This window comes from Phyllobates terribilis, unplaced genomic scaffold (genome assembly GCF_046119375.1).
Source record: "Phyllobates terribilis strain yellow unplaced genomic scaffold, ASM4611937v1 Scaffold_1__5_contigs__length_1240528914, whole genome shotgun sequence".
Lineage (NCBI taxonomy): Eukaryota > Metazoa > Chordata > Amphibia > Anura > Dendrobatidae > Phyllobates > Phyllobates terribilis.
In genome coordinates this window covers 792264251-792288775 of record NW_027362761.1, presented here as the reverse complement: position 1 = coordinate 792288775, position 24525 = coordinate 792264251, and the positions used below count along the sequence as shown (strand labels likewise).

The 24525-nt window shown below is 43.2% G+C and overlaps 1 protein-coding gene across 3 annotated transcripts in view; it reads right to left on the bottom strand.

The window, feature by feature from the left end:
- EPHA5 (EPH receptor A5) overlaps window positions 1-24525 on the bottom strand; it is a 585860-nt gene that overhangs the window by 57387 nt on the left and 503948 nt on the right. For 2 of the 3 annotated variants that reach the window (XM_073637053.1, XM_073637051.1), the window contains exons 9-12: window positions 22759-22826; window positions 21076-21219; window positions 17222-17407; window positions 3124-3185 (exon numbers count right to left, since the gene is read on the bottom strand). In XM_073637053.1, the coding sequence (XP_073493154.1) occupies window positions 3124-3185; window positions 17222-17407; window positions 21076-21219; window positions 22759-22826 (460 nt within the window). The remainder of the gene's footprint in view (window positions 1-3123; window positions 3186-17221; window positions 17408-21075; window positions 21220-22758; window positions 22827-24525) is intronic. The other variant, XM_073637052.1, reaches the window with a different exon arrangement.

Sequence of the window (24525 nt, the reverse complement as noted above, 5' to 3'; positions counted from 1 at the left end):
CTACTTCATCTAATGTGACTCATTTATAAACATTTTCCAGCCCTATTGAAATGTAATGATGTAAAATATGTAAGATTATCATTTCAAGCTGAAAAATCTTGGGTTTTAATGTTGCGCATACATTACACTTAAATATGTATAAACCTACAGAAAAAGAAAATAATCCCGCTTTTAAAATTCTGTTATATCCAAAAAATGTAGCTCAAAATTTTCTTCAATTCTGACAGAAGCAGAATAGCACATAATGGCAATCATTAGGCTACAAGCGATAATACAATATTTACAGTAACTTTAGCTATGTGATAGTATGAGCCATTAATGAAGGTTGCCTGGGAGACACATCACAGACTCTTCATACTTGCAAGATTGTAACAATTACAGCACAAAGTGTAAAAAAAATCCATTGATGGAGCAAAAGTGCCACAAAATTCATATTATGTTATACTAAAGTTGCATTAAACCCTAATTGAAATATAAGCATACACTCAATTACCTAGAGAATTCATGGTCTCCCACTGAGAAAGACTAAATAGTAACTGCTAAGAAGAATATTAAATAAAACATGTTTTCCTTCATGAGATATGTAAGGGTTTTAAGGAGAGGTTAATCTGGGACAATGTCTAGAGCAATAAATTTAGCACAGGCATTGCTTGCCAGCCACATACTGGAATGGAGCCCCACACATTGTTTCTGTGCATAAGATTTGTGCATTGCAATCAAATGTTACAAAATTGCCTTGGAAATAAAGCAAGCTGATTTTCTTTCCTCTGCATACAAATATAGATAAAAAGGAAATTTTGTAACAATCAAAGACTTCAAAGGTGATTTGACTCATCACATTGGCACTATTTTTTATTCAAAGGCATGTGATACCATAGACATGTTGGGTTTTATGCAAAAACATTAGTGCATATTAGTAGCTCATTACAGTTAGGCAGCTTAAAATACCCATGATTGAGAACAGAACTTTTGTGCAAGATTTTAAATTTCCTCGTTCCTATATAAATTGGGCCTTTGAGAGAACTGTCCCTCAACAAGACCATTTTTCATGGCAAAGTCAGAACGTCGTCTCAAAGAGGTTTTACTGTACCTTGTAAATAAAATTGCAGTTCTTACAAATTAAATGTTCTTTCTAAAATAAACAATTTATACATTGTGCAGTAAATCTAGAAAGTAAATTGAAAATCTACTTATACATTGTCAATATACAGTACAGACCAAAAGTTTGGACACACCTTCTCATTTAAAGATTTTTCTGTATTTTCATGTACATTCACACTGAAGGCATCAAAGCTATGAATTAACACATATGGAATTATATACTTAACAAAAAAGTGTGAAACAACTGAAAATATGTCTTATATTCTAGGTTCTTCAGAGTAGCCACCTTTTGCTTTGATGACTGCTTTGCACACTCTTGGCATTCTCTTGATGAGCTTCAAGAGGTAGTCACCGGAAATGGTCTTCCAACAATCTTGAAGGAGTTCCCAGAGATGCTTAGCACTTGTTGGCCCTTTTGCCTTCACTCTGCGGTCCAGCTCACCCTAAACCATCTCGATTGGGTTCAGGTCTGGTGACTTTGGAGGCCAGGTCATCTGGCGTAGCACCCCATCACTCTCCTTCTGGGTCAAATAGCCCTTATACAGCCTGGAGGTGTGTTTGGGGTCATTGTCCTGTTGAAAAATAAATGATGGTCCAACTAAACGCAAACCGGATGAAATAGCATGCCGCTGCAAGATGCTGTGGTAGCCATGCTGGTTCAGTATGCCTTCAATTCTGAATAAATCCCCAACAGTGTCACCAGCAAAGCACCCCCACACCATCACACCTCCTCCTCCATGCTTCATGGTGGGAACCAGGCATGTAGAGTCCGTCCGTTCACCTTTTCTGTGTCGCACAAAGACATGGTGGTTGGTACCAAAGATCTCAAATTTGGACTCATCAGACCAAAGCACAGATTTCCACTGGTCTAATGTCCATTCCTTGTGTTCTTTAGCCCAAACAAGTCTCTTCTGCTTGCTGCCTGTCCTTAGCAGTGGTTTCCTAGCAGCTATTTTACCATGAAGGCCTGCTGCACAAAGTCTCCTCTTAACAGTTGTTGAAGAGATGTGTCTGCTGCTAGAACTCTGTGTGGCATTGACCTGGTCGCTAATCTGAGCTGCTGTTAACCTGCGATTTCTGAGGCTGGTGACTCGGATAAACTTATCCTCAGAAGCAGAGGTGACTCTTGATCTTCCTTTCCTGGGGCGGTCCTCATATGAGGTAGTTTCTTTGTAGCGCTTGATGGTTTTTGCAACTGCACTTGGGGACATTTTCAAAGTTTTCCCAATTTTTCGCACTGACTGACCTTCATTTCTTAAAGTAATGATGGCCACTCGTTATTCTTTACTTAGCTGCTTTTTTCATGCCATAATACAAATTTTAACAGTCTATTCAGTAGGACTATCAGCTGTGTATCCACCAGACTTCTGCACAACACAACTGATGGTCCCAACCCCGTTTATAAGGCAAGAAATCCCACTTATTAAACCTGACAGGGCACACCTGTGAAGTGAAAACCATTTCTGATGACTACCTCTTGAAGCTCATCAAGAGAATGCCAAGAGTGTGCAAAGCAGTCATCAAAGCAAAAGGTGGCTACTTTGAAGAACCTAGAATATAAGACATATTTTCAGTTGTTTCACACTTTTTTGTTAACTATATAATTCCACATGTGTTAATTCATAGTTTTGATGCCTTCAGTGTGAATGTACAATTTTCATAGTCATGAAAATACAGGAAAATCTTTAAATGAGAAGGTGTGTCCAAACTTTTGGTCTGTACTGTATGTTTTAATTAATATAACCATATGTAAAATATATCTATAAATCAATGAAATGACATCAGTTAGGAGCCTGGGCAGAAATGGCTTTAGACACACCATATCATATACATGGAGTTATATGCAAAATTACATTTTTGCTAAATTAAACAGCCATTCCATAAAAGTCCTTGGTCCTTATTCCTGGTAAAGGAGTAACTGTATGCACAATGTGTATTACTCTATAAAGTAAATTAAAGGTACCGAAAATAATAAAATATAACAGTTACATAACATATACAAGAAAATATTTAGAGGCTTACCTTTAGGAAAGTGTCCAAAGAGCCATTTTCCATGTATTCTGTTACAATCATTACAGGTTTGCCTTCAATACACAATGAATGAACATAAAATAATGATAATACAGAAAATCGTAAGGGAGCAAATACACCATAATAAGTAATCTAAAAATAATTTAAATACATATAGTACATAATTTGTAAAATTATACTATTCAATAACCTAGGACAATCAATACTACTTGATGTAGGCTTTTATATGTGCGCATATAAAATTGTGCTGAACACATGTAATATTTTCAGATGAATGCCTTTTATTCTCACACACTGATGACAATGTTAAGGTCTGCTACTCCTATAAAATGCATCATATAATGAACTCATAAACTAGTGGTGTTTTTATATAATATTTAATGAAAGTTCTATTTGAATTATGGGACGCTAGTAATATCACTCATTGTATTTATGTTTCTTATGTAGCAGCAGAACTGGGCAGAAACATTTGGGGTATAAAAAAAATAATTTAAATGACCCATTCTGAAAGAGTTGCTCCAGAAATTGCAGTGCCCTTAAGTAATTTAATTATGAATGCTAATGCTCTTTTGGTCCACATTAAACTGGCTGATCTATTCAGGCAAATTCATTTGGAATTTTTGTCTAAAAGTTTGTGCAAAAGTTTTAGGCAGATGTGCAAAAAATGTTTCAAAATTAAAATTCTTTCAAAAATAGAAACATTTGTATATTTTTATCAACTTATGGGTTATTCTCAAGCTGTCTCCTGGGCAGCTGAGAGCTATTCAGTCTTCTTACTTCTTAATATCTGGCAGGGCAATCTCTCCTCCTTGAGCGACAGTTCTGGTGAGTAGCAAAACACATTCAACTATCATTGTTTTCTTTCTGAGTCTACAATGTTATCACAATATTTGTATATAGAGATAACAGTGCATTTGAACAAACACATAGTTGGTGACAGTGAGAGCAGTGTTGCTGGGTGACAGCGGAAGAAGGGGGGTGAGCAGGAAGGGTATAGGTGGCACGGGGGACGGGAATTGTGATTCTACAGGACTGATGAGAAAAGCTTGTCAGGAGCTAAGAGGGAGGGGGAGGAGGAAGGAGGTGAGCAATTAACTGCTGTATAGAAATCTATGGGCTGAAGAAAGATGACAGGTATGTTAACCATTAGTTTCTCTCCTGAAATGTAACTACAAAACACTCAGATTCAAGGAAACTAGCTGTGCACTATGAAAGCTAAAAGCTCTCATTGCAGGATAGTGACAACAGATATAAAAAGTAAGTCAAATGAAAACTTGCTTATTTTCATGCTGTCTAACTAATTAAAACAATTTAATAACTTAAGAATAGCACTTCAAGAAAGTTCAAAGTGAATGAAAAAAATAAAAATCTAAATCAAATCAATATTTGGTGTTACCACCCACTTTGCCTTCAAAACAGCATCAATTCTTCTGCTGCGTACTTGCAAATAGTTTTTGAAGGCACTCGGCAGGAAAGTTGTTCTAAACATTTTGGACAACTAACCACAGATCTTCTGTGGATGTAAGCATGTGCAAATCTTTCTGACTAAACAGACTCAATGATGTAGAGATAAGGTGTCTGTGGGAGCCATATCATCATTCCTATGACTCCTTGTTCTTCTTTGCACTGAAGATAGCCCTTTATGAAATTTGCTCTATGTTCAAAGTTATTGTCCAACTCAGAATAAATTTGGAGCAAATTAGATGCCTCTCTGAATATATTTCATAATTGATAAGTATCTTCCTATATTTCTCAGCTTTGGGGCACCATGAAATGGGAATCATTGAGAACTATAGATTTAATGATCAGCAATGGAAACTTAGTGCAGCAGGTGAAAGAAACAATAGTCTTCACTTCAGAGGAAGCTGTCCAGGAGTGCCATCAGCTCAAAATTAGTAGAAACCAGTGTGACCCAGCGACACCCACCTACATCTGCTGTTGGCAGACGTCTGTCTAGAAATGAAACCAAAGAAATGAGCCAAACATAAGTTGGTATATGTGAAGCACATTCACATTGTGACCATTTCAGATAAGTTGGTACACATGCAGTTGGTACACATTCAGACTGTGGCCATAAAATGACCAGAAATTGGCCAGAAATATGTCCAAAAGTGGTCTTCATGGTAGAATTGAAAAAAAGCCATATGTTCCACATGGAAATAAGGCCAAGCAACTTAAATATGCACAAAAACAGGAACTGGTGTGCAGAAAAATGGAAGCAGGTGCTCTGGACTGATTTGAATTTGAAATATTTGGCTGTAACTCTAACAAATGCAGATTGTTCTCCAAAGGGCAAGAGAGGAGTACAGTAATGAATGTCTGCAGGCAACCGTAATGCATGGTGGAAGCTACTTGCAAGTTTGGGGCTGCATTTCAGCAAATGGAGTATGGAATTTGGACACGATTACTAGTATCCTCAATGCTGAGAGTTTGAGCCAGGTATTTATCCATCATGCAATACAATCAGTAAAATATCTGATTGGTTCCAAATTCATTCTGCATCAGAACAACAACCCCAAACATACAGCCAATGTCAATATGGTATAAAGTTGAAGAATGAGTCCTGGAAGTGATGAATGATATTCCCAACAGAGCTCTGATCTGAACATCAAGTTTGTTTGAGAGGACATAAAGAGACAGAGATCGAAAGGTTTGCGCTAGCCTATATATACAGAAGAGCTAACTGATTGATTAGATTTAGAAGCCATGTTTGTTCATTTACTTTGCATTTTATTAATTAACAAAAATAAAATATCAACAGTTCTATTTTTTAAAGCATTCTTACTTTGAGCCCATAGTGGCCTAAAACTTTTGCTGGGTACTATACATACATATATATATATATATATATATATATATATATATATACACACATACCCTGGCAGAATTTTTCCTTTCTTGGCCTTGTTTCAGAGAATATGAATGATAACAAAAAAACTTTTTCTCCACTCATGATTACTGGTTGGGTGAAGCCATTTATTGTCAAACTACTGTGTATTCTCTTTTTAAATCTTAATGACAACTAAAAACATCCAAATGACCCTGATCAAAAGTTCACATTCCCAGTTCTTAATACCATGTATTGCCCCCTCTAACATCAATGACAGCTTGAAGTCTTTTGTGGTAATTGTAGATGAGGTTCTTTAATTTCTCAGATGGTAAAGCTGCCCATTCTTCTTGGCAAAAAGCCTCCAGTTCCTGTAAATTCCTGGGCTGTCTAGCATGAATTGCGTGCTTGAGATCTCATCAGAGTGGCTCAATGATATTGAGGTTAGGAGACTGAGATGGCCACTCCAGAACCTTCATTTTGTTCTGCTGTAGCCAATGACAGGTCGACTTGGCCTTGTGTTTCGGATCGTTGTCATGTTGGAACATCCAAGTATGTCCCATGCGCAGCTTCCGGGATGATGAGCAAATTTGCCTCTAGTATTTGCTGATAAGGTGCTGCATTCATCTTTCCTTCAACCTTTACTAAGTTTCCTCTGCCTTTGTAGCTCACACATCCCCAAAAAATCAGCGATCTACCTTCGTGCTTTATTGTAGGAATGGTGTTCCTTTCATCATAGGCCTTGTTGACCTCTCTCCAAATGTAACATTTATGGTTGTGGCCAAAAAATTTAATTTTGGTCTCATCACTCCAAATTACCTTGTTCCAGAAGTTTTGAGGCTTGTCTCTGTGCTGCTTGGCGTATTGCAGACGATATACTTTGCGCAGTAATGGCTTTCTTCTGGCAACTCGACCAAGCAGCCCATTTTTCTTCATGTGCTTCCTTATTGTGCATCTTAAAACAGCCACACCACTAGTTGTCAGAGAGTCCTGAATTTCAGCTGATGTTATTTGTGGGTTTCTCTTGGCATGCCGAACAATTTTCCTGGCAGTTGTGGCCAAAATTTATGTTTGTCTATCTGACTGTGGTTTGGTTTTTACAGAGCCCTGATTTTCCATTTGTTAATCACAGTTTGAACGCTGCTGATTGGCATTATCAATTCCTTGGATTTTTTTTGTATCCCTTTCCTGTATTATACAGTTCAACTACCTTTTCCCACAGATCTGTTAACAATTCTTTTGCTTTCCCTATGACTCATAATCCAGAAACTACAGTGACTGGATGAAAGATGCTAGAGTCTGTCTGGATCCCAGAAACTCACTCAGCTATTATGCACACCCACTGATTACAAGCAAACAGGTCACAGGTGAGGATGTTACCTTTAGTAGGCATTCAAACCCATTTGTGTTAAATTCTGTGCATGTTATCTGTAGCGTCGGCATCCCTGCCTCCTGCTAGGCAGGGACGCTGTTCCCCTCACCTCTCCGCTCTGTGCCCGGCGTCTTCCTCCCGCTCTGCTGGCAGCGCGTGCTGCTTCCCGGCCACGGTGCTTAGGGCGCGCGCGCGCGCTCCCCCTCTCTTAAATGGGCCGCGCGCGCCGTCCTAAGGAGTCCCCGGCCAATGGCCGGAGGACTTCACCATATATAAGGCACCTCCTCCAAAATGGAGGTGCCCGAGCAATGTTGTTGCAAAGCCTTCACTCTGCTTCAGCCCTCAGGTCCTGTTTCCAGTTACCTGCCAGTCACCTGCCAGATTCCTGCCTGTTACCTGCCAGTCACCTGACAGATTCCTGCCTGTTACCTGCCAGTCACCTGCCAGATTCCTGCCTGTTACCTGCCAGTCACCTGCCAGATTCCTGCCAGATTCCTGCCAGATATCCGTTTACCTGCTTGCAAGCCTGCGGTCCGACGGTCTGCCTTCCGACACCTGTCAGTCTGTCTATGGACCAGCCTGCCCGCTCACCTGGGAGCGCTGGTCTGCTACCTGCCTGCTAGCCTACCTGGAGGCTCTGCCGTCACTTGCCGTGACCACCTGCCTGTCCAGAGACTCTTGTCTGCTCACCTGGGAGCGCTCATCTGCTACCTGCCTGCTAGCCTACCTGGAGGCTCCGCCGTCACTTGCCGTGACCACCTGCCTGTCCAGAGACTCCTGTCTGCTCACCTGGGAGCGCTCATCTGCTACCTGCCTGCTAGCCTACCTGGAGGCTCCGCCGTCACTTGCCGTGACCACCTGCCTGTCCAGAGACTCTCGCCTGCTCACCTAGGAGCGCTCACCTGCTACCTGCCTGCTAGCCTACCTGGAGGCTCTGCCGTCACTAGCCGTGACCACCTGCCTGTCCAGAGACTGTCCCTGTCACTTGCCGTAAGTACCCGTCCTTCTACCCAGAGACTGTCCCTGTCACTTGCCGTGACTACCTGCCCTTCTACCCAGAGACTGTCCCTGTCACTTGCCGTGACTACCTGCCCTTCTACCCAGAGACTGTCCCTGTCACTTGCCGTGATTACCTGCCCGTCTTCCCTGGGAGCCACCCGCTTCCTTACAAGGACCGCCCCCTTGTATAGTTGCTCAGAGGTTCCGCCTCCCAGACCCGTTACATTATCAGGCCACAATCAGCAGGTTATGTGAACTGTAACGGGTCTGGGAGGCGGAACCTCAGAGCTACTATACAAGGAGGCGGTCCTTGTAAGGGAGCGGGTGGCGACCAGGGAAGACGGGCTGGAAGTCTCAGCAGGTGAACGGGACAGTCTCTGAGTGAACGGGACAGTCTCTGAGTGAACGGGACAGTCTCTGAGAGAACGGGCTGGAGATCACGGCAAGTGACCGGGGCAGTCTCTAGGCATAGGGTTGGTACGACCTGTGGCGGCTGAAGATAGACGTGAGCTCCCAGGTGAGCAGGCGAGAGTCTCTGGATGAACGGGTGGTCACAGCATGTGACGGCGGAGCCTCCAGGAAGACCAGCGGACAGGCGACAGATGAGCGCTCCCAGGTGAGCGGGCAGAAGTCTCTGGACAGGCGGGTGGTCACAGCACGTGACGGCAGAGCCTCCGGGTAGGCAAACAGACAAGTAGCAGAAGAGCGCTCCCAGGTGAGCGGGCAGGAGTCACAGGACAGGCAGGTGGTCACAGCTCGTGACGGCGGAGCCTCCAGGTAGGCTAGCAGGCAGATAGCAGATGTGCGCTCCCAGGTGAGCGGGCAAGCTGGTCCATAGACAGACTGACAGGATTAGTAAGGCAGACCGTCGGACCTCAGACTAGCAGGCAGGTAGCAAGTAATCAGGCAGGAATCTGGCAGGTAACTGGCAGGTAACTGGCAACGGGACCTGAGGGCTGAAGCACAGGTGAGACACAGGTGCAAACAACATTGCTCGGGCACCTCCATTTTGGAGGAGGTGCCTTATATACGGTAAAGTCCTCCGGCCATTGGCCGGGGACTCCTTAGGACGGCGCGCGCGGCCCCTTTAAGAGGGAGGGAGGGCGTGCGCGCGCGCCCTAAGCACAGTGGCCGGGAAGGAGCGCGCGCTGCCAGCAGAGCGGGAGAGGGACACCGGGCTCGGAGCAGAGCGGTGAGGGGAACAGCGTCCTTGCCTAGCAGAGGGCAGGGACGCCGGCACTACAGTACCCCCCCCTTTAGGCCCCCCCTTTATTAGGCCAGACAGAAATTTAGCAAGGATGAGAGGGGCATGGATGTTCTCCCGGGGCTCCCACGTTCTCTCCTCAGGACCAAACCCCTTCCAATCTACCAGAAAAAAGGTCTTTCCTCTTACCCTTTTGGTGGCAAGAATGTTCTCTACCTCAAACTCGTCCTCAGCAGAAACCGGAGCAGGAGGCGTACCTGTAGACTTGGAAAAAGAGTTAAGCACCACGGGTTTGAGGAGAGATACATGGAAGGAGTTGGGGATCCGTAAGTTGGCCGGGAGTTTCAATTTATAGGCCACCGGGTTGATCTGACTGATGACCTCCAGAGGACCGATGAACCGAGGCCCTAACTTGTAAGAAGGTATCTTGAGTCGAACATATTTAGATGAGAGCCAGACTTTATCTCCTGGACGAAATTGTGGAGGATCCAGGCGTTTTTTGTCAGCGTGTCTTTTCATACGCTCGGATCACAGAAGGAGTGCGGACCGGGTACTCTCCCATATGGAGGAAAATTTGTTAACGAGAGATTCCGCAGCCGGGTTGTCCACAGAGGTGGAGACAGGAAAAGGAATCCGAGGATGCTGACCAAAGACTACAAAAAACGGGGATTTGGAGGAGGATTCGCTCTCGTGATTATTATAAGAGAACTCGGCCCATGGTAGGAGATCCACCCAGTCAGAATGGTGGGCATTAACGAAGTGCCGGAGGTAACTGGTCAGGTTCTGATTGATCCGCTCCAGTTGACCATTGGACTGTGGGTGGTAAGCGGAAGAGAAGTCCAGGGTGACGTCTAGTAGTTTACAAGTGGCTCTCCAGAAACGTGAGGTGAACTGTACCCCACGATCCGACACGATGTGGAGGGGCAGGCCATGAAGACGGAAGATGTGGCGGATAAAGTCTTTAGCCAGCTCGGGTGCAGACGGAAGGCCTGGCAGGGGAATAAAGTGAGCCATCTTGGAAAAGCGGTCAGCGACCACCCAAATGACCGTACAACCGGCAGAGACGGGGAGATCAGTTATAAAGTCCATTGCTATATGCTGCCAGGGGGCAGCAGGTACAGGAAGCGGAAGGAGGCGTCCGGCTGGCAGATGTCTCGGGACTTTGTTGCGAGCGCAGGACACACAGGCAGAAACAAAGTCTATTATGTCCTTGTGCAGGGTAGGCCACCAATAGTGCCGGGCAATAAGCTGGAGGGTCTTTTTCTGACCGGTGTGGCCAGCTAGTTTAGACGAATGGCCCCAGTGTAGGATCTTCTCCCGATCAGGTACTGAAACAAACGTCTTACCGGGAGGGAGACGATTTAGACTCACGGGAGCCACCTGCATTACTCTGGCGGGATCGATGATATGTTTAGGTTCTTCCTCGAGATCGGACACCAGAAAGGATCGGGACAAGGCGTCTGCTTTGACGTTTTTGTCAGCCGGGCGAAAATGAAGAACAAAATCAAAACGAGCAAAAAACAAGGACCACCGGGCTTGGCGCGGGTTAAGTCTCTGGGCATGCTGGAGGTAAGCCAAGTTCTTGTGGTCAGTGTAAATTATTACCGGATGAAGAGCCCCCTCGAGTAGGTAACGCCACTCCTCCAACGCCAGTTTGATGGCCAATAACTCTCGGTCTCCTATGGAATAGTTGCGCTCAGAAGAGGAGAAGAGTTTGGAGAAGAAGCCACAAGTTACCATTCTCCCGGAAGATGATTTTTGAGTAAGTACCGCTCCGGCTCCAGAGGAGGAGGCGTCAACTTCCAGGAAGAACTGCTTGTTGCCGTCCGGGCGATGCAGCACCGGGGCGGAAGAGAAGGCCTGTTTTAGGGAAAGAAAGGCCTCCTCTGCTTCGGGCGGCCACTCTTTGGGATTAGTACCCTTACGGGTGAGTGCGGAAATTGGGGCAGTCCGGGAAGAGAAGTGCGGGATGAAGAGGCGGTAATAGTTGGCGAAGCCCAGGAACCGTTGAATAGCCTTCAACCCCTCTGGTCGGGGCCATTTCTCGATGGCAGACAGTTACTCAGGATCCATTTGTAGGCCGGTCTGAGAGATAATGTAGCCCAGAAACGGAAGCGAGGTCTGCTCAAAGAGGCACTTCTCATATTTAGCGTAGAGATGGTTCTGCCTGAGCCTGAGCAGGACCTGACGAACGTCCCTCCGGTGAGTCTGGAGATCCGGAGAGAAGACCAAGATGTCGTCCAGGTACACCACTACGCAGGAGTAGAGAAGGTCCCGGAAGATGTCATTGACCAACTCTTGAAAGACGGCAGGAGCGTTACAGAGACCAAAGGGCATTACCAGATATTCATAGTGGAAGTCCCGGGTGTTGAATGCCGTCTTCCATTCATCCCCCTGACGGATACGAACCAGGTTGTACGCCCCACGGAGGTCCAGTTTGGTGAAGATTCTAGCCCCCCTCAGATGATCAAATAACTCCGGAATGAGCGGAAGGGGGTACTTATTCTTCACCGTGATCTGGTTAAGGCCTCTATAGTCTATACAGGGACGGAGAGAGCCGTCCTTCTTTTTGACGAAAAAGAAGCCTGCTCCCGCCGGGGAGGTAGATTTCCGAATGAATCCCCTGGCCAGATTTTCCTCAATATATTCGGACATCGACCGGGTCTCAGCAGCGGATAATGGATAAATACGCCCACGGGGAGGAGAAGTACCAGGTAACAGGTCGATAGGACAGTCGTATGGTCTATGAGGGGGTAGTGTCTCTGCCTCCTTTTTATTAAAGACATCAGCATAAGACCAATAAGGAATCGGAAGTCCAGGTAGATTAGCTGGGGTAGGAGAAGGACGGACGGGATGAACGGGAACCAGACAGGTCTTATGGCAGCCCTGTCCCCAGCGAAGGACTTCTCCGGTCTGCCAGTCAAGAACGGGTGCATGTCTCTGGAGCCAAGGTAGGCCTAGCAAGAGGGCGTGAGAGAGTCCAGGCAGAACATGGAAGGAGATACTTTCAGAATGCAGCATTCCCACCTGCAGAGTAATGGATTCGGTGATGAGTTGGATGGGGCGTGGTAAGAGACCCCCATCCACGGCAGCAACAGACAAGGGTACAGCCAGAGGTTTGGTGGGGATGTGGTATTTCTCTACCAGGGACTGTGAAATAAGATTCCCGGCTGCTCCAGAGTCCAGTTGGGCAAGTTCGAAATAACGGTTCTCCCCGTAGATGATTGAAACTGACAACAGCAGGGATGGAGAGGATTTATTCTTGTCTAGGTGGACCTCTCTGAGCGAACCTAGACACAGGCGTTTCCCGATCTCTCCGGGCAGGCACGGATCCGGTGCTCCTTACTGCCACAGTAGAAACAGGTCCCCTCGGCACGACGTAAGTCCTGACGGGTCTTGACCATCTTGGTCTGGTCGACCTGCATAGGCTCAGGAGGGTGTACCTGGTTAGAGACAGAAGGAGTGACGGGTTTCTGAAAAGTAGGAGCTAGACGTGGTAACCTCCTCTCACGGGTGACCTCTCTGGCATGCTCCTGGAACCGTAGGTCAATCCAGGTGGCAAGAGTTATTAAGTCATCGAGAGTGGTAGGAATGTCCCGACCGGCAAGTTCATCTTTAATACGGCCGGACAGACCCTCCCAGAAGACGGAAACCAGAGCGTCGTTATCCCAGGCCAGCTCCGAGGCAAGGGTACGGAACCGTATGGCATATTGGCCCACGGTGAGACTCTCCTGACGGAGGCGTAGCAACGATGATGCGGATGAGGTCTTCCGTCCGGGTTCGTCGAAGACTTTCCGGAAAGCCGTGAGAAAAGCAGGCAAGTTGGACACCAGGGGGTCTCCTCTCTCCCATAGAGGATTTAGCCAGGCCAGGGCCTCCCCGGTGAGATGGGGCATGATGAATGCAATTTTGGCTCGGTCGGAGTTAAACTGGTGGGACAAAAGTTCGAAGTGCAGGGTGCACTGATTTATGAAGCCCCGAGCCTGGGCGGAGTCGCCTCCGAAGCGAGGAGGTGCAGAAAGCCGGGGTCCAGGGTAGGATACCATGGTATTAGTGGGCAGCGGAGCTGCCGGATTGCGAGACATGGCACTGGCGGAGGTTGCTGGTGGAGCAGTCAGAGTGTCCAGGCGAGTATTGACATTCCGCAGGTGACCCAGGATGGACTCCTGTTGGGACCTTTGACGGGACAGTTCATGACACAGGTCCGAGAGCGATGGAGCTTGGGTGCCACCGGGTTCCATGGCCCGAGCAAACTGTAACGGGTCTGGGAGGCGGAACCTCAGAGCTACTATACAAGGAGGCGGTCCTTGTAAGGGAGCGGGTGGCGACCAGGGAAGACGGGCTGGAAGTCTCAGCAGGTGAACGGGACAGTCTCTGAGTGAACGGGACAGTCTCTGAGTGAACGGGACAGTCTCTGAGTGAACGGGACAGTCTCTGAGAGAACGGGCTGGAGATCACGGCAAGTGACCGGGGCAGTCTCTAGGCATAGGGTTGGTACGACCTGTGGCGGCTGAAGATAGACGTGAGCTCCCAGGTGAGCAGGCGAGAGTCTCTGGATGAACGGGTGGTCACAGCATGTGACGGCGGAGCCTCCAGGAAGACCAGCGGACAGGCGACAGATGAGCGCTCCCAGGTGAGCGGGCAGAAGTCTCTGGACAGGCGGGTGGTCACAGCACGTGACGGCAGAGCCTCCGGGTAGGCAAACAGACAAGTAGCAGAAGAGCGCTCCCAGGTGAGCGGGCAGGAGTCACAGGACAGGCAGGTGGTCACAGCTCGTGACGGCGGAGCCTCCAGGTAGGCTAGCAGGCAGATAGCAGATGTGCGCTCCCAGGTGAGCGGGCAAGCTGGTCCATAGACAGACTGACAGGAGTTGGAAGGCAGACCGTCGGACCTCAGGCAGGCAGGCAGGCAGCAGATGTGCGCTCCCAGGTGAGCGGGCAGGCTGGTCCTTAGACAGACTGACAGGATTAGTAAGGCAGACCGTCGGACCTCAGACAAGCTGGCAGATATCTGATGTGCGCTCCCAGGTGAGCGGGCAGGCTGGTCCTTAGACAGACTGACAGGATTAGTAAGGCAGACCGTCGGACCTCAGACTAGCAGGCAGGTAGCAAGTAATCAGGCAGGAATCTGGCCGGTAACTGGCAGGTAACTGGCAACGGGACCTGAGGGCTGAAGCACAGGTGAGACACAGGTGCAAACAACATTGCTCGGGCACCTCCATTTTGGAGGAGGTGCCTTATATACGGTAAAGTCCTCCGGCCATTGGCCGGGGACTCCTTAGGACGGCGCGCGCGGCCCCTTTAAGAGGGAGGGAGGGCGCGCGCACTGCCAGCAGAGCGGGAGAGGGACGCCGGGCTCGGAGCAGAGCGGTGAGGGGAACAGCGTCCCTGCCTAGCAGAGGGCAGGGACGCCGGCACTACATGAACTTTTGATCAGGGTCATTTGGATATTTTTAGTTGTCATTAAGATTTAAAAAAAGCAAACACAGTAGTTTGACAATAAATGGCTTCACCCAACCAATAACCATGAGTGGAGAAAGTTTTTATTCATATTCTCTGAAACAAGACCGAGAAAGGAAAAATTCTGCCGGGGTATGTAAGCTTTTGAGCACAACTGTGTGTGCGTGTATATATATATATATATATATATATATATATATATATATATATATATATATATATACACATATATATACATATATACTTTAGTAGTGTGTTTTTTACTGCAATGGCAATATTTTCAGTTGTTTCAAATTGGTGAAAAAAAACAGAAGTAAAAAAGCCAACCCCAGTTCATATGCTCTAGACCCTCTTCGTAGGCTGGAATAAATGGCTTCACCCAACCAATAATCATGAGTGGAGAAAAAGTTTTTTTATTATCATCCATATTCTCTGAAACAAGGCCAAGAAAGGAAAAATTTTGCTGGGGCTTTTGAGCACAACTATATATATATATACAGTATATACAATATATAATCCATTTATATAGCATGAAAATAATTGTTGAATACATTGGCACTAGATCAGGAAGCATGAAATTAAGTACACAAATAACTTGGAAAATTAGAACTCATATTAAGAAGCCTAGTGGCTGTTTTTACAGGATCACAAAGAAAATAACACTGTAAAATCAATATAATTTAATTTAAGATCATGGAAGGAATTGAAATTAATATACAATATGTAATTGATTTGCGAGAATTGGGAACTACATTTTATGCTTGAGGATTGCATTTGCATTTATTCACATCATATTAGATTGAAAAACTCCATATATGGAGAAAGTCAACAAGTTTAGATAGATTACCCAATGTAACTTCATTAGCATCTTTTACCCTTCTATTGGGGTCCAGTGTTTATAGTTACCAGTGTAGCAATAAGGTGTTAACTGTAGGACTGTCTGAAGTGGAGCATGTGACATGTTGTGGAGCTCAAAGTGATTGGCTGTGATTTGTCACTCTCTGATGGACAATAGTAAAAATGAATTTTCTCACAATTAGCAATACAGTACTATTGAAGAGAACTAGAAAGTAGTTTCCTAAGGAGATAGGGATAGCTGTAGGGCTAAGGTGCTGAGGTTTGATTAGTGGTTAGGACACTGTAGTGAAGAAGGCTGGAGTCCTCATTAAGAAGAGCTGATTTAGTTACAAACATGATACTATTGTATTGGAGTCCAGCAGTTAGAAGATGCAATAGTAGCTTTGAGGTAGAAAGCTAAATAGGCACCCTAAGTCTGGTAGGAGACAGAAACCCAAATGAGGACTACACGAGTCCAGTTGGTAGTTGGGTGATTGTCCAATGGGTCTGTCCACTAATTTCAATGGAGATAAAAAAGGCCTGTATATGAGACAGTCAACAACCAACAGGTGTGAGCATGGGCCTCACTGAGACCCAAAAAGACAGCTGCAACAATGTGTAGCAGACTACAGGTGGTGGTGCAAGCCCAGGCACATAACGGAGTGGAGGCAGCTTATGTGTTTTCTGAAGGGTCAAGTTCTAAAACTTTGTCAAATATTATTCCTCTATGTTGAAAAACCTGTAAATAGACTAAGCTATTTTTAAGAATGCTGCAATAAAAAGGGTCTTGTCATGGAATCCTTTGCTGTGCCTTATTACAGGGGGCTTAGTTGTTCATGGGATGGAGCCTCCTTAAACTCTAATTGCAGACATCTATTTTTCACACTGTAATTCGAAGGAAACTCTACCAGCTTCTTCCCACACAGGTACTTCCAACCCAGCTACTTTTTACCACCCAGGCTAGATTGTCAGGCCTCTTCCTCTTTTTGTGGAAGGCAAGATCTGTCTATCAAACAGAGCATGGAGATTCCCCTACTCCCACCTAGATGATAAATCTCCCCATTTCTGTCTCAGTTTTCTCTACAATGTCATATAAAAACACAGATGTCTTTAATGCGGGAAACTGTTCCTGATTTATGCTGACCGTGGCTTGAGCAGCATGATTTTCTGACAAGTTTCATTTTAGAAAACATGTAAGTACCTCTAACCATATGTGGTACCTGATTATGATGGGACGTCTTTTCAGCTTTTAGTAAAGAATGTATTGATTTTACCCTAACCTTCATGAAAACTGGCCACAGCCATCCATATAATGTATTTGAGACCAACAGTATCTGAAACTTTATGATAGGGCAGTATTTTGTAAGATCCATATGACATTTTCTACTTACTTTTTGTAACAACTCCCTCCAAGTGGATGATGTTTGGATGGTCAAACTGTCCCATTATGCTGGCTTCACCCAAGAAGTCTCTTCTCTGCTTGTCGGTATATCCAACTTTGAGAGTCTTGATAGCAACAGGAAACTCCCTTTTTCCTGGAAGTTTAATGCGGCCACTACAAACTTCTCCAAACTCACCTACAAAATGAAGATATATTTATTCATTTGTTTGACGCTAATTCATAAAATGTATGCAACCACTTTAAGACTGGGTCATACAATACAGTTTTGAGGCCATGATGGGGGTGTAAATGTGAACTGTATATTTAGTTTCAAAAATTGATTCAGATCCAATCAGAACAAAACAAAAAAAGTTTTTTCCTCTTTGTTCTGATAGAATCTGTCCAAATGCTACATATCTTTCACATCGAGACAAATGGTGAGTGTGTGAAAACAGTCATACATACAATTTACTTAGTCAAAATCATAAAGGATCCTAAAGGATGGAGAAGAAAAATAGTAAACATTTTAAGTCTTCTCCAGTTCGGATCCACTTCCATTTTGAAAATGATCACATGACAAACTAATGCTAGAACATTTTTTATTATTGGGCTCTTAGCAAGAAGTAACCCTGAAATCAGCATGGACATATATCCATAATAAGCTTTTTTAAACACATGTTCTATAACTACAGTAGCAAACTTAATAAAATGTATTATGTAAATGAGATGTTTTCTTATGCTACAAGGAAAAATAAACAGAAATAAGAGATACGAACACATAAAATCAGTTCCCGCAAAGACAATATTACGCTGTGCAGCATGCCTACAGTCTAATAACTGTGATGTTACAGTTTAAAACCGCAACCTAATGCCTTTCTAGAGGAAAGTAATATTTTGCCTTGGACAAAACAATTAATGGCAGCAGAGAAATCCATTTGGCTGAAGCGTTACTAGGAGCTCATGTAGAAAAATTCAGTGCTCCCAATTCCCCACTAAAAATAACATCACATTCTCCTTGCTGTGACTTTAAGCTGCACTGAAAATTTACACAGGATCAGTTCAAGAGTCACCATGAAATTCAGTATCAGCAATTCACGGTGAATATATGCGCCACAAATCAAATTTTATGGAAAAATTTGCAGAACCTGGCAAACGCGAAGTTTAAAAGGTTTGATTATCTTTACTTTATCGTACTGATTAAATTTTGATCAATTATCTGCAAATTTTATTTGAGCAGTGCCACATTTTGGAGTGACTCTAAGTGAGAGGAGACAGATGAAAAGGGATAGCGAGATCTGGAGCATAAATGACTAAAAGACAAAGTGACCTTCTGGAAACGGGTCCTAGGAGAGGACGCCTAGCCATGAGACCTCAAGCTTATAACGCTGGAGGGTAATGGGACTAAAACAGTACTGAGTACGTGGGACGAGCAAAGTGTCCCAGGTGGGAGTTCCAGAGCATCAGCATTACTGGAAAGAGGACACGGAACCGAAGAGCAAGTAAATGACCCTTGTTAACCAGCACTGCAGTGTTAAAGCTGGGTTGTGGTGAAATATTGAGAAACAGTGGCCATAGAGGGCACTATTGACTACAACGGAAGGAAACTGTGTAGAAAATGCTTTGAGTTGTAAAGGAAACATTCATAAGACTGTATACATGCTATCCCTTGTACAACCCCTGGCAAAAATTGGAATCACCGGGCTTGGAGGATTTTCATTCAGTTGTTTACTGTTGTTGAAAAAAAGCAGATCACAGACATGGTACAAAACTAAAGTCATTTCAAATGGCAACTTTAGGGCTTTAAGAAACACTAAAAGAAATCAAGATAAAAAATGTGGTACTCAGTAAGGGTAATTTTTTTCAGACTAAGCAGAGGAAAAAGTTATGGAATCATGAAAAGCAAACACACAAAAGAACACTCCAATACATCACTAGTATTTTGTTGCACCACCTCCGGCTTTAATAACAGCTTGCAGTCTCTGAGGCATGGACTTAATGAGTGACAAACAGTACTCTTCATCAATCTGGCTCCAACTTTCTCTGATTGGTGTTCCCAGATCAGCTTTGCAGGTTGGAGCCTTGAATGAACATCCTCTGAGCCCGGTGATTCCATAATTTTTGCCAGGGGTTGTATATAGCCCTTATCAAGTTGCCGTTCGGAAAAGAGTTTACTTTTGAATAGTGATCTCCATCATTGAACTGTGACACATCTGATCCTGGCAACACTACAACAACGGTTACATGCGGCCTGCACGGCATAATGCCCTCACAGTACAAGTCCACACACCCAGGAAGGACTTCCACTTTCATGTAATGTGCCGGGGTGCCCCAAACAAGTGCCTGGCCCACAGCTACCGCCCTGCGACACGTTCCAGTACCACCATAACTCCTGTGCTTATGCTTAATTTAATGTACATTTTTGGATTTGTGGTCCACATTCTGGATTATCCAGAACAAAGAGCTCAGAGCTCTCATTACAACCAGCATTATAGGAGAGTATATTTAGGGAGTGGGCAAAGATGGAAGTTCAAGAGTTGCAACTTCAGCCAATAATTGAGAAGCACTGTGTGATGTCAGGGAAAAGAGCAACTTCCGCTGTACAGTCCAATATCATAACATAATTTCCTGTGGAATAAACAACACCTTGGAAACTTACATTTGAAGGAACAAACTTGGTATGTTAATAGACCATAGCAGTTCCATTTTATTTATTAAAGGGAATCTTTCATCAGTTTGTTGCCACCTAATCAAAGAGCAGCTTAATGTAGAAATAGAGACCCTAATTCCAGTGATTTGTCACTTACTAGGCGACTTACTGTAGTTTTCATAAAATCACTATTTTTTCAGCAGGTGATTATTACTAGAAGACCAGTAAACCTGCTACCATTTAGTACCCCATATTCATGAGCTCTGTATAATCCCGCCCCCACTACTGATTGTGATTTTATCAAAACTACAGTAAGGAGCCAAGTAAGTGATACATCCCTGGAATCAGGGTCTCTGTCCCTACATTATGCTGCTCTCAGATGGGGTAGCAAATACCTGGTGACTTTAAGTAATGTACCTGGAGTTTTACTTTAAATATCAATTCTGCAATACAAAGTTTAAGTCAATAGGCTCATTTGAAATCAGGAACAAATAGATACTAGTCTGGAATAATGTAAAGAAATTCAGATATAGGCAGCGATCAGTGTCAGTGAATAATGGCAAGTTGGAAAATGGAAAAAAAGGTAAAGAAAGCTAAACCAGCAACTGTGTCAGCTACACGGAACTCTGTCCTGATGAAGCATGATCAACAATGAAAAAAAACTTGGAATGTTCCAGTTCCTTAGGATAAAATCCAAAATGTATTTAGTCCATATTAAAACATATTAATGCTCCACTAATATGCTTTACTATGGACTAAAAATGTTGGCATTTTATCCTAAGGAGCTGGAACATTCCAAGTCTTTTTTCAATAATGCCGAGTACATGGAATGTGAAATTCCTGATAGTCTTATGGGATATTTGACATTTTCTTGTAAAGAAGTTAGACTCTTAAATCATGTATTTTGTTTCAAATTTAAAAAAAATTGATGGAACTGTTCAATATAACTTTTATGGTGACACCGAGACAAACAGGTAATGATTTACACACAGAAAAATAGAATTGAATCATGCAATTTTTGGCTTTAACAAAAAACAGTCTTTTACATATTTTACTGCAAGTTATAATATGATTAGTTATTCCATCAAAATACAATGCAGTGCAAGTTATAGTTAAAGATTAAAAAGTCAAATGCACTAATGTCTGTGTATCCACGGGTCAGTAAAATTAAAGATGGATTTTACAGTTCATTGTCTGAAGGTACAGAAATTACAAACCTGCTCCAATAACCCGTTCAATAGTTATGCAGGAAGCATCGATCTCTTTGGCAAACTCATGTACTGCTTGGCTTGGGTCCTCGTAGGTATGAGGATCAATGTATGTCTTTATTCCGGGAAGTTTCACTGTAGTGGAACAGAAAACTAACTTCTCATTAGTTGTCACAGTTATACACAGGCATCATAACTATACTGTATATAAAAAAACAAGCCTATATTATAATGAATTAGGGCTTACAATATAAGTGCTGTATGAGGAACAAGTGAAATGTAGCTGGAACTGTTCAAATACCAGAATATGCCATTGCTTATGGCCCTACTCACTTCTGTAGCTACATCCACAGGGGGTCAGTGTATGTAATGATAAAAAGCATCCAAGGCCGACACTGATGCCTGCCACCCATATATTATAAAGCACCACTCCAGCATTTTTATTTCAGCGCTGGAGTGGTGCTACTAATCCAAGTTCCCTGACTCTTCTATTATACTCGCAAGCTGCTGTCTTGAGCTCTTCCTGGCACCGCTCCATTCCCACGCCGCCTTCTTGCGACCGCAACTTTTGACTTACTGGAAGCCAAAGATCAACACAAGCTCTCAGTATAAGTCTATAAGAGCCTTGTTCTGGCCTCATGCTGGCTCTCATAGACTTACATTAAGTAGTGACTTCCGGATCACACAGAAAACACTGGAGCAATCCGGCAGGTCACAAACTGCTGGAGAACGACCGGAACGGGCGAATAACAGAAGCAGACAGCGGCTGGTAAGTATAAGACTAGGGACAGGAACTTGGATTAATGACACCACTCCACCGCTGCAGTTACAAAAACACCGGAGTGGTGCTTTTATTTGGATGGGACAGTGTGAATTATAAATTATTACTAGGGCAAAATGTGCAATATAATTCATTACTAGGACACAGTGCATATTATACTTCATTTGCTGTGTCACAGAATGTGTTATAATTCAATTTATAGGGCACTGTTAATGTCTTCCCTCCTCCTATCCCTTCTATCTAGATAGAGTCTCATCAGTAGCAGCTGCCATCTCCTATCTCAGTAATGGGAAAGTCTGTCTTCACTGCATACAGATTTTACCTTAGAAATGAAAATTTTGATAATGACTGATCAATTTTGGCTGCGAAAGAAGCAGATTTCTCTAATAAGATATATTACAAAGTTGCTTATTTTCATATGTAGTATTGATGTATGAAATAGGAATTAAAACGACTGCTATGCTTCAAGTGTTTCAGCATGAATCTAATGACAGGTTGGTTTAATATTTATAGTGGGAACAAAGCCGTAGAATAGAAATAAATTCAGCAGGATTCTCGTCTCACACAAGGTAGGTAACATGTTTTTAAACATTTGAATCCCACTCATGGCCCTACTACATGGGCTTGGTTGCTGGTCCTACAACAGCAATACTGATATGACTGCCAAGTGAATATGTGAGCATCAACGTAATTGCATACCTGTGACATCCCATCCCAAAAGATTGTGGGTACTCCTCTAAGTATGTGTATCATTGATGCAAATTGATAGATTTTGTTCATTATTATTATTATTATTATTATTATTATTATTATTTTTAAGCTATTTTACGTAAATCTATGTATTAAGATATCATGCAGCCACTAGTTATTTTACATTTTAAAGCATAAACCAGTAAACCTATAATACTTACTGTGTCCATTGTGAAAATGCATTTTTTCCTCTTCTGGATCTTGTTTAGCTTTGCTGTAACCACATCGCCTATAACGAAGAAAAACTTACGGTTATTATGTCTTATTTAAGAAATGAAAATATTGACCATTATATTTGCATTTCATTATTGCATATAGAAGCAATTTTCTTTTTTTTGTTTTGTCTCTTTTGACTAGTAAAAAGCAAGAAAAACACATTTTCACTGGTTTTCAATGTGCGGACAAAAATTACTTCATCACAATGCACACACATTTTTTGTTCACATGTCTCAATACTAGTGTATACTGTACTAACAATAATGCCAAAGTTGGGGTCATACACATAGTTCTTTATGCTCTTTATGGCAGCTCTGTATATTGTCATATGGTGTTTTTATGTAAGCTGTGTGTATGTAGTGCAGTGTATGTATGTAGCTCACTGGTTTGAGGTTTGCAGCATTGCCATTAGCTACAAAAACTATATATATATACTGTATATATATATATAACATATGTATGTATATATGTGTATATTGTGTGTTGGAAAATGCTACAAAATAATGCTTTAAAAAATAGAAGTGTAAACAGTTTATTTCTATCATTTAATAAAATGCAAAGTGAATGAACAAAAGATGTTGAGATCAGGACACTGTGGGGACCATGCCATCATTTTCAAGACTCCTTGTTCTTCTTTATGCTGAAGATTGTTTATAATAACATTGGCTGTATGTTTGGGGTTGTTTTCCTACTACAGAATAAATTTGGATGATTCCCTGATTGTATTCCATGATCAATAAGTACCTGCATGTACAGTGGCATGTAAAAGTTTGGGTACCCCTGGTCAAAATTACTGTTATTGTGAACAGTTAAGCAAGTTGAAGATGAAACGATCTCTAAAAGGCCTAAAGTTAAAGATGACATATTTCCTTTTCCTTTTATGCAAAAAAATATATATTGTCTTTTTTTTTTTTCATTTTAAAAATTATAAAAAGAAAAATTGGCCAATGCAAAAGTTTGGGCACCCTTGGAGATTTGTGTGCTCAAACAATTTTGACCAATGTTTTCGACCTCAATTACCCTGTTAGGATTATGGCTTATTCACTATCATTGTTAGGAAAGGTCAGGTGATGCAAGTTTTTAAGCTTTATAAAAACCCAGCCTCCTCTAACCTTCTTATGCCAAAAAACAGCAGCCATGGATTCTTCTAAGTAGCTGCCTAGCACTCTGAAAATTAAAGTGGTGGAGGCCCACAAAGCAGGAGAATGCAATAGGAAGATAGCAAAGCGTTTTCAAGTTGCCCTTTCCTCAGTTCGAAATGTAATTAAGAAATGGCAGTTAACAGAAAAGGTGGAGGTCAAGATAAGGTCTGGAAGGCCAAGAAAAATTTCAATGAGAGCTGCTTGTAGGATTGCTAGAGAGGCAAATCAGAACACTTGCTTGATTGCAAAAGACCTTCAGAAAGATTTAGCAGACCATGGAGTTGTGGTATATTGTTCTACTGTTCAGAGATACCTGCACAAATATGGCCTTCATGGAAGAAAACCTCTCCTGGATCCTCACCATAAAATTCAGTCAGAAGTATGCAAAAGAACATTGAAACAAGTCTGATGAATTTTGGAAACATGTCCTGTGGACCGATGACGTTAAAATAGAACTCTTTGGCCACAATGATCAAAGGTATGTGTGGAAAAAAAGGGCATAGAATTTCAGGAAAAGAACATCTCGCCAACTATTAAGAATGGGGGAGTCTCAATCATATTTTAGGGTTA